Source organism: Alosa pseudoharengus, unplaced genomic scaffold (genome assembly GCF_046254945.1).
Source record: "Alosa pseudoharengus isolate Yale_2024_CS ecotype anadromous, Long Island Sound unplaced genomic scaffold, YU_APseudo_1.1 YU_APseudo_1.1_scf_21, whole genome shotgun sequence".
Classification (NCBI taxonomy): domain Eukaryota; kingdom Metazoa; phylum Chordata; class Actinopteri; order Clupeiformes; family Clupeidae; genus Alosa; species Alosa pseudoharengus.
Window position 1 is genome coordinate 7,021,339 of NW_027468674.1, and position 15,754 is coordinate 7,037,092.

At 41.8% G+C, this 15,754-nt stretch overlaps 1 protein-coding gene across 1 annotated transcript; it reads right to left on the reverse strand.

Annotated features, from left to right (window-relative positions):
* Nucleotides 1–4,037: 4,037 nt before the first annotated feature.
* On the reverse strand, nt 4,038–10,951 carry LOC143138697 (ZP domain-containing protein-like). Its single transcript, XM_076299115.1, has 5 exons — nt 10,781–10,951; nt 9,400–9,800; nt 9,146–9,245; nt 8,578–8,857; nt 4,038–4,102 (listed from the first exon to the last, which is right to left on the reverse strand). Exons 1-5 carry the CDS (start codon nt 10,949–10,951, stop codon nt 4,038–4,040), a joined length of 1,017 nt encoding a protein of 338 aa, XP_076155230.1.
* Nucleotides 10,952–15,754: the final 4,803 nt, after the last annotated feature.

The window sequence follows — 15,754 nt, forward strand, 5'->3', positions numbered from 1 at the left end:
GGATATTATTGCAAATTGCAATATTAAATTGCATAATGAATTGTCAATTGCATAATGTAATGTCTTTTTGAATTGCATATTGCAGATTGCATTCTCATTTGAAAAAAGCTACTCATATGCTTCCATACCAGTGCTTTACAGCAGGACTGAGAGAGGGATAACACACACACGCATAGATAGATAGATAGATAGATAGATCAAATCCATCCATAAACATATCTGTTTGTGAGAAGTTATGACTAATGTAAACTATGTGAGATGACAGCTGTCATTTTTCAGTTTGTCTAAAAAATTAGGTAAACATTCAAATACAAAATGTAACTCCATTATTTACAGTTCATATGCAGGAAAATACAGTAGCTACCTGGGACGTTGCACTTACTACTGCACTTTACTATAGAAATGCAATATTATGGACAGAGAAATGTAATTGTACTGGCTACACGAAGACCCTAAAATAATATGAAACTGGCCTGCAGCTGTACGTAATACTGTTAACCAAATGCAAGGAATTTTAACATATTTTATTGAAACACTCACACATATCACTGACATGTTCCTCCAAAGCACCTTCTGTCTTGGTTCAAGTCGCAAACAAGGTCTTTTTGATAGGGTGCAGTGGCGAACTTGTTCTAAACTTAATAGCTTAATATATTTTCACTAAACTAACACGCGGAGCAGGCGGAACAAATATTTCTGGCAGGCGGACCGGAAGACTAGAGCAAAAGAGAGAACTTGTGTACCGAAGATGTACTTTCATTGGCTAACCGCCTAGCGTTAACCTCTCGACGCACCGCCGCGCCGCCTTCCCGAGATGCATAGCGGACGCGTTAACTACACCTTGCGCTCTCCATAGGAAACCAATGGGCTATGTGCGGCGCGGTGGGCTTTGCCGCGAATGCGTACCCAATGCGTCATGTGAAACGCCTGTGTGGGTTGCATTGTCCCTCTCGCACGATACAGGTGTTGAAAACGGCAACTCCTCTAAGCTGGCATTAGATGGGCATGTCACATATTATTGACTTTTTTGGTTAGGCCTACCAAGCGCACATTTATATTTGAATTAAGATTATGGATCATTTAAAATAAAAGCAAATTGCCCGCACTGTTACTGAAAGCGTCCGATATGTCGCTCTTAGAAAGGCCAAATCCGAATGCGTCCTGTGAAACGCATATGTGGGTTTTATTGAAGAAAGCCATGAGCGTCTCTCTCGCACGATAATGTGTTGAAAACGGCCAATCAAATCCTCTATGCAGGCAATAGATGGCATGGGCATGTCACATATTATTGTGTTTTTTGGCTAAGCCTAACAAGCACACTTTCATGTTTAAATTAAGGTTACTGGATCATTTGAAACAAGACCAAATTGTCCGCGCTTTTACTGAAAGCGTCAGATATGTCGCCCTTGGATTGAAGGCCAAATCCGAAAGCGTCCTGTGAAACGTGGGTTGCATTGGAGAAAGCAATCTCTCTCGCACAGTAAAGGTGTTGGAAACGGCCAATATACTCCTCTATGCGGGCAATAGATGGCACGGGCATGTCACCTGTTATTGTGTTTTTTGTTAGACCTACCAAGCACACGTCCATGTTTAAATTAAGGTTAGGCTACTGGATAATTTAAAACAAAACCAATTTGCCGCACTGTTGCTGAAAGCGTTGGATATGTCGCCCTTGTATTGCAATTTGGCCAAATCCAAATGCGTCCTGTGAAACGCCCGTGGGTTGCATTGAAGAAAGCCATGAGCGTCTCTCTCGCACGATAAGGGTTTTGAAAATGACCAATCAAATCCTCTATGCAGGCAATAGATGGCATGGGCATGTCACATATTATTGTGTTTTTTGGCCAAGCATAACAAGCACACATTCATGTTTAAATTAAGGTTACTGGATCATTTGAAACAAAAGCAAATCGTCCGCGCATTTACTGAAAGCGTAAGATATGTCGCCCTTGGATTGAAGGCCAAATCCGAAAGCGTCCTGTGAAACGTGGGTTGCATCGGAGAAAGCCATCTCTCTCTCGCATGGTAAAGGTATTGAAAACGGCCAATATACTCCTCTATGCGGGCAATAGATGGCACGGGCATTTCACCTGTTATTGTGTTTTTTTTGTTAGACCTACCAAGCACACGTCCAGGTTTAAAATAAGGTTAGGCTACTGGATAATTTAAAACAAAACCAAATTGTCCGCACTGTTGCTGAAAGCGTCGGATATGTCGCCCTTGTATTGCAATTTGGCCAAATCCGAATGCGTCCTGTGAAACGCCCGTGGGTTGCATTGGAGAAAGCCATGAGCCCAGAGCTTCTAATAACATCGCTGGTGGTTTTACGCTGAAGTTGGTTGAAAGCCATGAGCGTGCACCTACACGCGAAAGGGTGCTATATGCGTGGACAGAAAACGCCGAAGGACGTGACAAAACGGCCTTATATGACGCCCTGAGATGAATGCCTTGTGTTCTTTATTCCATTTAAGTGACCTATAACCTCCACTGCTAAAGGGTTGCCTATGACTCTGCTTAGAGGCATGTCTACATATAGGCAAGGTGGGCGCTATCCTCAGGGTGGGGGTTCAGTATGAGCTCCTCCAAATCAACTCAATCTCACAGGAGTTTTATTTTTTTTAAATAAAAAGCTTCCCTTCAAGATTATATTTTGACTTCATTTTTCATTGTGTAACTAAGACAAAAATGCAAGAAGATTGTTTTATACCTTTTTTTTACTTGTCTATACCAAGGGTGCCAATAATAAATGGAGGGTGCTGAATTTACAGCAACTGTGAACAGTATATTGAATATGAATTTGTTTAGAAATCAGGGATTTTTGGATGAACGTAACCGGAAATGGGAACAATATAAATTTCTCTTGTTCAGAACAGAAAACGCTATTTTCAATTTTAGATAGACGGTTAATAACGGTATGTATCGTTCTTATTAAGCTGTCTTTAAATATTATTCAAAAGTCCATGGACTTAGAAAGTCACCTGCCCACACAATGCTCCCCAGACTCTTATTAGGATGAATTTAGTCAGATTTTATGAATCAGTGTCTCCCCTGTATAATAGGCTAGACCTACTAGTTGATAAAAAGGGATTTTAATGTCCAACACTATCAAACTATACTGAACATTGTGTGAAATAACATAGGCTACCAGACCAAAGCCAGCACCACGCATCCCATGTATTTGTATTATGTCACAAGGCAGGTCTCTCTATCTGACACAAGATACATGCCACCGCGGCACACTTTCAACAGTGCTGCAGGAGAGGTGGTGGTGGGGTTGTCTCTCCTGCTTCAGCCCCTATTTGCATATAAGTAGAGTTCTTTCATAAACCTGTTTATCAAAAGTGAGTGGTAACAAGGCAGCACCACACATAGCAGTGGAGGGACCTAAGGCTCCCTATCGCAGTGGAGGGACCTGGCCTAAGGCTCCCTATCGCAGTGGAGGGACCTAAGGTTCCCTATCGCAGTGGAGGGACCTGGCCTAAGGCTCCCTATCGCAGTGGAGGGACCTGGCCTAAGGCTCCCTATCACAGTGGAGGGACCTAAGGCTCCCTATCGCAGTGGAGGGACCTAAGGCTCCCTATCGCAGTGGAGGGACCTGGCTTAAGGCTCCCTATGACAGTGGAGGGACCTAAGGCTCCCTATCGCAGTGGAGGGACCTAAGGCTCCCTATCACAGTGGAGGGACCTGGCCTAAGGCTCCCTATCACAATGGAGGGACCTGGCCTAAGGCTCCCTATCATAGTGGAGGGACCTGGCCTAAGGCTCCCTATCACAGTGGAGGGACCTAAGGCTCCCTATCGCAGTGGAGGGACCTGGCCTAAGGCTCCCTATCGCAGTGGAGGGACCTGGCCTAAGGCTCCCTATTGCAGTGGAGGGACCTGGCCTAAGGCTCCCTATCACAGTGGAGGGACCTAAGGCTCCCTATCACAGTGGAGGGACCTGGCCTAAGGCTCCCTATCACAGTGGAGGGACCTAAGGCTCCCTATCGCAGTGGAGGGACCTGGCCTAAGGCTCGCTATCACAATGGAGGGTCCTGGCCTAAGGCTCCTGACCCAATTCATCACACAGTGCACTCTCATAATAGCCCTGCTCTGACAGCTGACCTTTTTAAAGACACAATGTGGAGGTTTTGAACTTTTAATGAATGAAGTTTAACAGGTACAACAATGAAAGGTGAAGTGTGTATGCCTGGGGTGACATTCTTCTTTGAGGTGAGTACAGTCATTACGTGTGGAGGTTTTTCTTTATGCATCCCTACTATCATGAAGCAATACTTTCACTTGATGTGAACATTTTTCTTTATGGTGATGTTGGTAAGGTGATGTTTGCTGTATGTGACAAAAATGTTTTAGCTTAGAAACCGCGTAACATCACTTCAAGTACCTTTAAGGCATTTGTGGAGAAGTAGGATGGTTTGGGTGTTCTTCCTACAGCCCATGGTAAGCTGTTTTTATGTCTAGATTATGGTGATGTTACAGTTTTTTACCAGAAGTCCTCACTTAAAGCTCTGTATACTGTATACCACTCCGATTTATGTCTGGAGATGGGTTCAGGACCCACCCTATACGAGTGGGCTGGTCATTCCTGGCTGATAGGAGGAACGTGCACTGGTACTTGTTTATTTGTCACGCCGGTCTACCGGTTTGGGTTGCCCGTGACCAGGCAAAACATTTAACAATGGGCAGGGAATGTGGTGGGCAGACAAATGACTCCAAGACAAATGACTATACTCTTACTTTAGTGTCTTTTATTAAATAATTTATGTTAGTCAGGAATAATAGTAAAACATCCATAAGATAATCTGGCATATCACTTCATCTCAGCAGTCCAGCAGTCACAGAATTAACCTAAAACGGTCTCGTCCAATAAAAGTCCAAGCAATCCATACCGCCACCAGTCGTAGCGTTACGCTCCTACTGGCCACTGCACCCAGAACAGAGGAACAGCGAGGTCGCAGGCGACGGACCAACATCCAAACAGCAACAGTGGGCCTAGCAGTAGCAGTGGGCAGGGCAGGCAGGCAGGAGTACCATCCCCCAGCAGAAGCAACAGCACAAAACGATAGCAGTCAGGCAGGCAGACGGCAAGCCGAGAGGGCAGGGGTAGCCTACCGGATTCTCGTCCTCCTTCGGGTAGCCTCCAACCGCCAGTCATTAGGCCGGCCACAGACAATGTCTGTAACCCGGAAACGCGATGAGCGCTCGACCATCTGGTTCAGCAACCGGGGACCCTGATTGCGGCCACTCGTCCGTGGCCTACCGGACGTAGACAAAATCTCGCACCCAGTCTAGTGATCAACCGGGGGTCCCCGCCGCACCAGCACGAGCCCTATAGGCCGTGGCGTCCCTTCGTGTCCTCTGCTCTCTTGGCGTCTTGCGCCAGGTCACATTGCATGCGGCATGTGCTGCGCTCGCCGCTAGGTTGCTCTTGGTTTGTTGTCCCAAAGATTTTTGTTGTGTTTGTCACCGAGCTGATGATGACCACGGCGCATGCAAGAGTGGCAAAGTTCTTGAGTGTTAAAAATAATGGCTTTCATAGTGCAGCACTGCCGTTTGCTCATGCAATGTGACCCCCCCCCCCTCTTTAATGTCCCCCGTGTCCGTGCTGAACACATGCAATGTGACCCCCCTCCCCTCCCCTTTAATGTCCCCCGTGTCTGTGCTGAACTTGGAAAGCCAGCCATTTATCATATCCTTTTGGGACAGTCTCCAGCGCACTAACTAACTACTAGGGACTTTGCCTTCTTGCAATCAGTTTAAATATATCGTCACAAACCTTTCACCATCTTGTTGTTTTATAAATCATTTTATTTGTTATTTATCTTATATTATTTTATGCATTTAATTGATTATTCAGTGTGTTCATTTTATTCATTTATTCATCATTTTCATCTTACTTTCACTATTTTATTTATTTTCTCTGCATTATGTTATTGTATTTTAATGTACCTTTCGCTTTCTCTGATATGTATCTGTTGTTAAAATATTTATTTAGCCCTAACACCAAACAACCAAACAATGCACATCCATTAAGCATTTTCATTATGTCCCAGTCGGATTTGACCTAGTTTTTCTTTTCATTAACGTTATAAGAAAAGAGAGCAGTTAACATTTATTTGAAGCAAATCACAGTAAATTGGTATAGAACAGAATAATAACACTCACTAAGACAGTACCTGAAACAACCCTTATTAGATAACAAGTGAGTCATTGCATGACAGACCTGAAGTGTATCAGGTGCAGAAAAGAATAAGAAAGAAGAAATAAGGACAAAAATCTACATCTAATGCAGATGTATCTCTGATGATATGATATATTTTGCAATGTCAGTGGTTGTGACAGTAAAGTAGCTGTTACTTTTAGAAACAAATGAATGAAGTTATCCTTAAACTTTATTAAGTCACAAAGCTCCACAAAATGTGTCTCTTTGTATTGGTACTTTTATTTTGGTGTACAGGGTGGGCATTTCATCAATACAACCTAATTCTTGTGTGATGATTTCACACCATTTCATGGTTTGGTCTTGGAGTCCTATATATAATCACAGCGCAAACCAAGGCAACAGCTGCAAGCAGACAGCCAACAGAAAATGCAAGGTTGCTGTTCAGTACATTGGCCACTGCAAAACAGAGAGCAAGATAATGTCAGTGTCAGACAAGTGCATTTTTCAGTCAGTCAGTCAAGTCAATCACAGTGAGACACTAAGATATTTATTTTGTTGAGTCAGAAAAATTGTGCACTTAAATCAGTCAATTCATTGCTCTGATTAAGTTTGGATGTCAACATGCAGTGCAAAGTTTATTACACTTAAACTTGGCACTGCATGTTTTCACAACATAGGCAAAGTAACACAGTAAGTCAACAGTTTTCAATTAAAAATAGGATGCATCAAAATTTAATGAAGTTGTTATGCAACAATTGAATTCAATCACAAAAGGTCACAATCCTGTGAACTTTCTCTTCATATTTAATTGTGTATTAATAAATAGTATGCCAATTTTGTTTAAATGTAAATATTTTTTCATTGGATGCTTATTATAATAGTGCAAGTGAACATATCATCATGAACAAACTATTGGCTACATAGCTATTTATTGTGGCCTGTCACTATAAAGTGTTACCAACTCATCTATACCCTGCCATCTCTTCACTTGACTCTAATGTTGACATCACTGAGTCAGAGTCACCGTCACTGGGTTAAGATAAGTCAACAAATTGCAAGTCAAAAGTTATAAGAGGGTTTAACTGGCGCTGTGCCGGAATTTAGCCATGGACCAGGCCATTTTAATGATTATAAAATGAAAAATTGCGCATGATGACTTCAAACTTATCTGATAACTTCACTTTTCCTTGCTTAAAGCCCCGGCTTAAAGGAGAATTCCGGTGTGATATTGACCTAAAGTGTGTTGAAACATGATACCGAGTGTGAACGTATGTCTCATAGCCATTCTCGGCTTGTCCCCTGCACTCCAAAATCTGGCGCTAGTTAGCCGATGCTACCAACAGCTTTTTCAATGGTGGTGCTTCGGCATCGGGCTAGCCATGCAAATAAATCACTGTTTTACAACATTTACGAGGCTCAATGTATCTCCACACTTCATTGGTAGACTACCGAAGGCCTTGACATTTAAAACGAGACATTGAGAACTTTTAAAAAGCACTGGTAGTTTACTTACAAGACGATTTATACAGACAGTATCTTCACCAAGTTTAGCGTTTGCAGCCATCTTGAATTTAGTCACGATAAGTCGAGTGACGAGTAAGAATGAACAGGTATGATAAGGGATCAGATTCCAAAAATAATTCAGTGGAAATGCATGGATTCCAGTTTCTTACAGTAGCATTTCCACGGAATTATTTTTGGAATCTGATCATACCTGTTCATTCTTACTCGTCGCTCTACAAAGTGTGGAGATACATTGAGCCTCGTAAATGGTGTAAAACAGTGATTTATTTGCATGGCTAGCCCGATGCCGAAGCACCACCATTGAAAAAGCTGTTGGTAGCATCGGCTAACTAGCGCCAGATTTTGGAGTGCAGGGGACAAGCCGAGATGGGCTATGAGACATACGTTCACACTCGGTATCATGTTTCAACACACTTTAGGTCAATATCACACCGGAATTCTCCTTTAAGTATGTATTTTTTCACAGTGTGCGTGTAATGAGCCGGAGAGAAGAAATACTCTTTTCTGATTGGCTGATGGGTTCCATATCAATGCTTATGAATGGTAACTATAACAACCATATTAGGACAACGGTTGCAGCGCTCTAGAATCTTTGGTTGCAGGCTTCGCAAAATACAAGATAACTGGGCCAACGAAAGTTGTAGCCTACAACAAGCTGAACTAGTGAGCTTCTTTTTAAACGGAACCGCGTGTTTCCTTGCTTTACAGTGGGAACCGGGTGATAAGCGGGATAACGGCCTTGGAGGTGTGTCCAGTTATACGGAATTATTGGACTCGGGCGGAGGCAACAGAGTTTTTTGCCCCTCGCCCTCGTTCATTAATTCCGTATAACAGGACACCTCGGCGGCCGTTATCCCTTACGTCATGCACTCTCTCTCTCTGGATGCCTTACCTGGGCTGTCAGCCTCTTGTCGTCGGACACGTAGGGGACCCTGGGACACAAAATGTCCAGATGTCTGGTAGGAGACGTCCCTCTCACTAAGTCTGTGAGGGTGCGAGACGAAGTGGCTTGAGATCTCCATGGGGACGTCCCTCTTGTGGATCCGATGCCCTGAGCTGTAACTTATGTTGGTCGCCTCTCTCTTCCTCATCCCATGCCCCGGGATGCAGCCCTGTGCACACCTGCTATCGCTCCCGACCTCACAGAGGACTACTGAGCAGGTGATGAATACCTGAAGAATACACAGAGGGGGTCTGTAAAAGGTGCTGTATGTGGTGGGTTATTTTTTATCCATTTAAAAAAAAAAAAAATTATTAATCCATTTATTTGTTTAAAACAACAACAGAATGTCATGAAATGACCGGTGTGACATAATGTCATAATGTGTTGCTTAGATATCCACTGAAGTTAGCAAACAAACCTGTCCAATGCACACAGCTACTTAACTCATTAGTGAATAATGGAGAACGATAGGTCAGAGGACACGGGTAGCTTTTTGCCTAAGAGTTCTAATGTTTACCTGGTCATGATGACCTAAGAACTTGAAAGCTTCCATTGCAAACTGGATCTTTGAATGATTACTGTTTATAATGATCTGGACAGTTTCATCTGCCTTACATCTGTGAAAGAGAAGCACACATATTACATACATCTTTCTGTGTAAACATCTTTCTGTGTACAGCGCTGTCTCTATGCATGACAATGACATAAAACACTCATATCATTTAATCATTTCTGAGCTTACAAATGACCAGAGAGAACAGTCCTTCTTACCCATTTAGAATGATGGGGTAAGAAATTATATCGTGGGGATTACTAGTGGGTGTAGCCCTACAGGTTTCAGCAAACAGTTCAGTGTTGGGGACGTCAGCGATGGACTCAATCTGCATGTACATCATCTCGCCGACATCAAACTCCAACGGGTAGGAGTTTGGATCCTTCTGCTGCGCAAAAGCCCCTGACTCATAGAACTCGAACTGGTAGGTGAACGTTCCGAAGCCCCTCTGTGTGAAGGTCACGGCGGGCCTGTGGGCAATATAGCCCAGGGTCACGTTCTCCTGCTTGGGATACTTGCAAAGGAACTCAATATCCACATCAGGTTCCCTAACTATGACAGCGCTCGGTTCGTGGGTCGACAAAATCATATTCTTGAAAATGAGATATGTGCCGTCATCCTAAAACAAGACAGAGAGAACAAAACAAAACAAATAAATAATGTATGACACAAACACTGCAACAGTTAGAGCCAACAAAGAGATTAATGTAAGTATGTATGGATGTAAAAGACGATGAGTGTCTGAATATGCATGTAATGCCCCCCCCCCCCCCACCACCACCACCACTACCATATTTTAGATTATTACCTTGTTTTTCATTTATTTTTGTTTGTGATCCTATTTTCTGTTTGTTGATTTGTTTTTTTGCTGATTTTTATTATTTATTTATTTTTATTTTTAATTAATTGACATTGACATAAGTCAGTGACTAGTCATGTATGTAGAAGACAATGAGTTTGTGAGTGAGTATGTTTGTAAGAGACCGTAGGCCCTAATTTAAATGATGGACAAACTCAAAGAGCAAAGTGTCTCGTGTTAAAAGAGTGTCTCCCAGAATGCAGTGCGAGTGCATGCTATAATGTGTAATGTCGGTTATAATAGTCGTATTTGCGTTTACCATGTTGTGTATTTGTTAGCGTGTTAGTCTCTTTGGTTGTACCTCATGTGTTTATCCCCGTGTTGATGTGTGTGGTAAACCCTTATTGTGTGTTACATGTGTGGCTGAGACTACCCCTGTGTTGCACTATGTAGTTGTCTGAGTTTATCTGTGTTTTACATTGATGCCTGTTCTAATAAATGGCCGTCCTGGCCAAAGGTGATTCTTGTCTGAGGATGAGATTGCTACACTATTGTGTGGCATGTGGAAGCATTGATCAGACAACATCATCGCTAGTGCTTTGGATGTTGCTCATAGAATTAAATTAGCAAATAGTTATGGCTTCATGATTAAATGAGCTTTAGTTAGACTTTAGACTTTGGACATAAGTCAATAAATAAGTGTCCTGTGGAAGTGTATGTGTGTGTAAAATAAATGTGTATGAGTGTGTATGGGAGTATGTGAAAGTCATAGGATGTATGAGCATGCATTTGTTCCTTACCTCCATCTGAGTGCCACAGCCAGTGAGGGTTATGTTGGCTAGCAGGTGAGTGCCATTTGAGGACAGAGTGCAATTAGGGTCACTCAGTTGCAGGTCATCTTCATTTAGTGCAATTTTACCATTCTTGGCCAGCGCAATATGGATACTGTCCTCTAAGCAAAGAATCTCCATTTCGACTGAAAATGACAGAATACATATTCACAGTCATATTCTGGACACTTAAGCATTCTAGATTCTAGACATTGTTCTAGAGATTAACTTCTTCACAAACATCTTGGTAATGGTGTCCTTCAAAAGATAACACATGCACGTTTTTCATACCTGTAGATTATATCAGTTGGTTTTTGGTCTTTTTTAGTCTGACGTAAAGTCAGAAACACATACTCACACTGACTTCTTTACTTGTAGTTCTAAAAAAATATATATAACAATGTTTTGGTCAAGAGACCTTCAACAGATTATTATATTTGATTAAAAATATTACTCATTCATTCAAATAACCTAAAGACGGTATATTGACCAAAACACTGTGGGCCAGATGAAGGTTACTAACGCTTTTGCGCTCACTTCAGGCGTATTTGTTTGTTGTCCCAACGTGCGCGTAAGAACATGGCGAGGTAGGTCGCACTGAGATAAAAGCTGAGAATGGCAAATTGCGCTTTTCCATGTTATACATATGCATTTGTAGGAGAGTCAGGGGAAAGTGGGAGTTTTGTGTAAAAAGATGGGAGGAGAAGTGTAAAATGCGCCTAATTAGGTATTCCCTGTATGTACGAACACTGCCCATGACAGGGTGCGCCTGTTTTGCAGTGAAATATTTCCGCCTTGTAGAAGTAGGTGTTAATCCAAATTGCAGTTAATTGTGTTAAGAAGAGAAACTTTCAAAGACAACAGAATCGCTATTAGGAGCACCAGTTTTGAGTCTTTGTAAAAGCAACCTTAAAGCAACACCAGAGTTGAAGAGTTTTTTGTACCTTAAAATAATATTTCCAAAATTGTTTCAGTGGTTCATCAACTCGTAACAGGGAGAACAGCACTTCTGCATTCGCTTCACGACCCTCTATCGGCTATAACCGCACTATGCAAGTACTTTGCCAGATCGGGTAGTAAATCATGCAACATACTCTACCTTGTCTATGGACATAGTTATTTGCAAAGCCAGTGCTGAATAAACAAATAGCGAGCGTGTGACAGAGGAAAAGTGCTTTGGTGTTGCTTTAATTTTCGTTGGCCTTTCAAATGTCTTTCACTTTCACGTCATCCACTTAAACTTTACTAGATTTGACCAATCTTCTACAGTCTATGTGCACAAGTAGTTTGAGTAGAACTACTGCTCTTCATTACCTTCCTGCTTATTGACACAAGGGCACTTCAGCCGTGCCTACTGGTCGGGGTTCGAACCCTCCGGTTACAAGTCCGAAGCGCTAACCAGTAGGCCACGGCTGCCCAAATAAAGTTGTTTATTACAAGTAAAGAAGACAATGTGTAGAAGGTTTTTTCTAAACCTTACATTTGCTTGGCTGTAATAGTTCATTGTAGTTCCAAGAACAGAAACTTTTGTTTTACCTTTGCTGGTGTTAGTGGATGCAGCTAAAAAAAACAAAAAAAAAACACCCATCAAGTGTTAACAAAACACATTACATTTTTCATTTCTCACAACAAATAAGAATGTTATTTACAACCATTACATAGCTTTACTATGAGATGACCTGTCATTCGAAACATTTCAAGTTCAGAGTTAATTAGTTAAAACAAACAATTCAAAAGAGGGGGCCCCTAAGCAAGGCATGGCCCCAGCACTCACAGTTCACACAATTAAATGAATGAAATCACTTCAAATTGCAAATGCTTTGAAACAATTCATACAACAAAATATGTGTAAATGTCTGCATATCATGTTGTTTGACAAGCAATTTGATTATTCACTGTTGAATAGCCTGAGGCTACCACAAAACATCTAAGCATCTACTCATTTGGAAACAACACTGCACAGTAAGTTGCTCTCACCTACACTACTGTTCACATTTTCCCACTGATTTCCATGTTTAAAGGAACCGTATGTAAGATTGTGGCCAAAACTGGTACTGCAATCACTTTTAAAATACTGTAGAGCGCTGTATCCCCTCCCCCTCCCCCCTGACTGGCAGAGCTGGCAACCCGGATGCCGGAACACTACTGACTTTGTGATTAGTAGATAGGTGGAGGGTGGCGCATCAGGCCAAAACACAACATGACAACATCAACATCAGTTGAGGGCTGCAACTTCACTTTTTAAATGACAATATCCTGGCCAGACTATTGTTGTCAGTGATATAAGTATTTGAAATGAACATGATTTCTTAATGTCTAGTGACATATCAGGGCCATATTATGGTTAATTGAAATACATTTCTTACATACGGTTCCTTTAACATTACATTAACAATATGACACACCATTATATGTAGTGTTTAGTCGGGTCCCTGAAAATAATAATGGTTGAGTTCAAACTAGAGGGTGACAATTTTTCGGGACTCCCGCGGGTCACGGTATTCCCGCGGGTTTCCCGCAGTACGGGAGTAAATTTCACTGTTGGTAACGTGATTGGGACGGGACAGGAAATAATAAACGGGAGCTGGCGGGAAGCCAAAAATTAGGCTATTAACTTAAAAAAATGACAATGCAGTTAGTGCGCCCAAAGACGTGAGACATTTCGTTTTAGAAAAGATAACCAATTACAACCCACAATACGTTTGTTGTTGATTGGTAGCCTATCAGAGCAAGACAAGCAGCTGCCCTGTTCACAATCAATCAGCTTCAGATAGGCCCTAAGGCAAATGGATGCAAAGAAACAGTTACAGGCGAAAGTGTCAGCAAAGGACAGCTCTATTTAATTGCACGAGCTGTCCGGGAAAGCGGATCTCGTTGAGTTTAATGTGTCATGCAATGTTGGGGCATGGCACCTCGACTATCGCATTCCTCAATATATTTAGCCTAAATATCGCATAACCTGGCGGAACGCAAAAAATAGTTTTGTTTACTCATAGCAACAACGTTGCTATGCTTCGCTGGTTTAACGTGATGAGAACGGTGCAAACTTAACTGATGGGATGAGATCTATGAAATGATTTAAGCATAGCCTACAGCAAAGTACTGTAAAATATGTAATTTTAATGTAGCCCAAAATGATCGGCTATTAAAGAAAAGTTAGACTATTATTAAAGTTAGACAAGGCTTTCTGCCCTACCAAAATGTAGCCTGGTCACCGCACGCAACTGTAGCCTAACTTTCGGATAACTTTAGACATCAACATAGGGAGTGGGACGGGATTCGGGAGTCTTTCTCTCGGGATTTTGCGGGACAGAATTTTTTTGGGGGGGCTGTCACGTGATCGGGATATGACGGGAGTATTTGTGCGGGCTCGGGATGGGACGGGAGTGAAAATTGCTTCCCGTGTCACCCTCTAGTTCAAACTATTCATAAGCCAACTGAGAAATTGTTTTAATTGAAGAGTGAAAAATCGCATGACTATATTTATGTACAAGTCAATTTTACCATTGTTTGGACAATGACATGTTTATTTCAAGTAATTTTCAAAATCTTGCTATATTGCTCTGAAACCACTTGGAACCCTGCTACGTGGTACTGGTGTTGGTGGCATGATTGATCCTTAACACACAATAAGCAGTGCAAATTCCTGATTGAGAGTGAAAAGAAATAGGCAGCAACTAAATAATAAAAAAAAACATAAATAATAAACAAACACAATCCCCCCCCCCCCCCCCCCCAACTCTGTAAGGAAAGTATGAATTAGAAACAAGGTAAACCGTTAGAAACAAGGTAAGCAGTCAAGTCTAGATGCTTTTTGAAGATCCAATGAGGAATTTTATAGAGACTGTGAGACTGTGACCGTTTAGTATTGATGGAAGAAGGACATAGCAGACGGTCATAAGAGGATCAAGAGGAGATGCAGTGCTAGATCATGGAGTTAAGATAGGAATGTGCAGATCCAGTAAATGTCCTGAAGAAGTCACATGTGTCTGCTGATATTCCAAATACTATACAGGATAAACCAATATGACTGATGTGGTCAAATACATTTTGCTGAGTTCTCCAGTCTGCCACCCACGTATGTAAGTGAGCTCAGAAGAATTCTAGACTCTTATCTTTGTTCTTTTTGGAATGTTTTGCCCATTTGATGGACAGATTTATTTGTGGATTATTTGCTGGAACGGATTTTGACAAACTGCCTTATTTGTGGATTATTAATGGACTCTAAGAAATTGCCTTCAGTTTGGATTGTCGACAGAATTTTCTAAGTAAACACAGCAAACTTATTTCACCTCATCATGGTCCTGATTTTGACACATGAGGGTGACCTAGAGGCTAATGCTCTGGTGTACGTTTAACCTGTAACCTGTGACAATGTGGAATCATGACTGCAATTCTGTAATTAAAAATTAGTTTTTGGCTCAGTAGTTTTAGCAGCTGCAGTCAATAGCTAGTGAAAACTGATTTTGAGGATTTGGGGGCCAATGGTGTAGTTGTAAGCAATCCTAATGTACAACACCAAATGCAAATAAAAACTAAATGTGATAATCTCATCAAATTCTAAATATTTTCCATGAAATACTCAAATTTGTCATTTTCAACATTTGAAATACTGTCTATGTCCTTTTTGCAGCTAAATGTGGGTTTACGAAATGTGTGTAGATTATCCCATTCTGTTTGTATTTTATTTTACACAATATCCCAACTTTTTCTGATTTGGGTTTATAGTACCTGTAGTTGTTGTGGTGGGCACCAATGGTGTAGTTGTAAGCTCTGCATTTCTAGGTGCTGCAGTAAATGTTACGGCAGCAGCTGATGTTGTGGTGGGGACCAATGGTGTAGTTGTAGGCTCTGCTGTTGTAGGAGCTGCAGTAGTTGTAGGCTCTGCTGTTGTAGGAGCTGCAGTATTTGTAGGCTCTGCTGTTGTAGGAGCTGCTGTAGTTG

Coding starts and splice junctions, on each gene's coding strand:
- LOC143138697 (XM_076299115.1), bottom strand. CDS start 10,951: ATGGAGATTCTTTGCTTAGAGGACAGTATCCATATTGCGCTGGCCAAG. Junction 9,246..9,399: donor TACCCCATCATTCTAAATGG/GTAAGAAGGACT, acceptor TCTCTTTCACAG/ATGTAAGGCAGATGAAACTG. Junction 8,858..9,145: donor TCTTAGGTCATCATGACCAG/GTAAACATTAGA, acceptor TGTATTCTTCAG/GTATTCATCACCTGCTCAGT.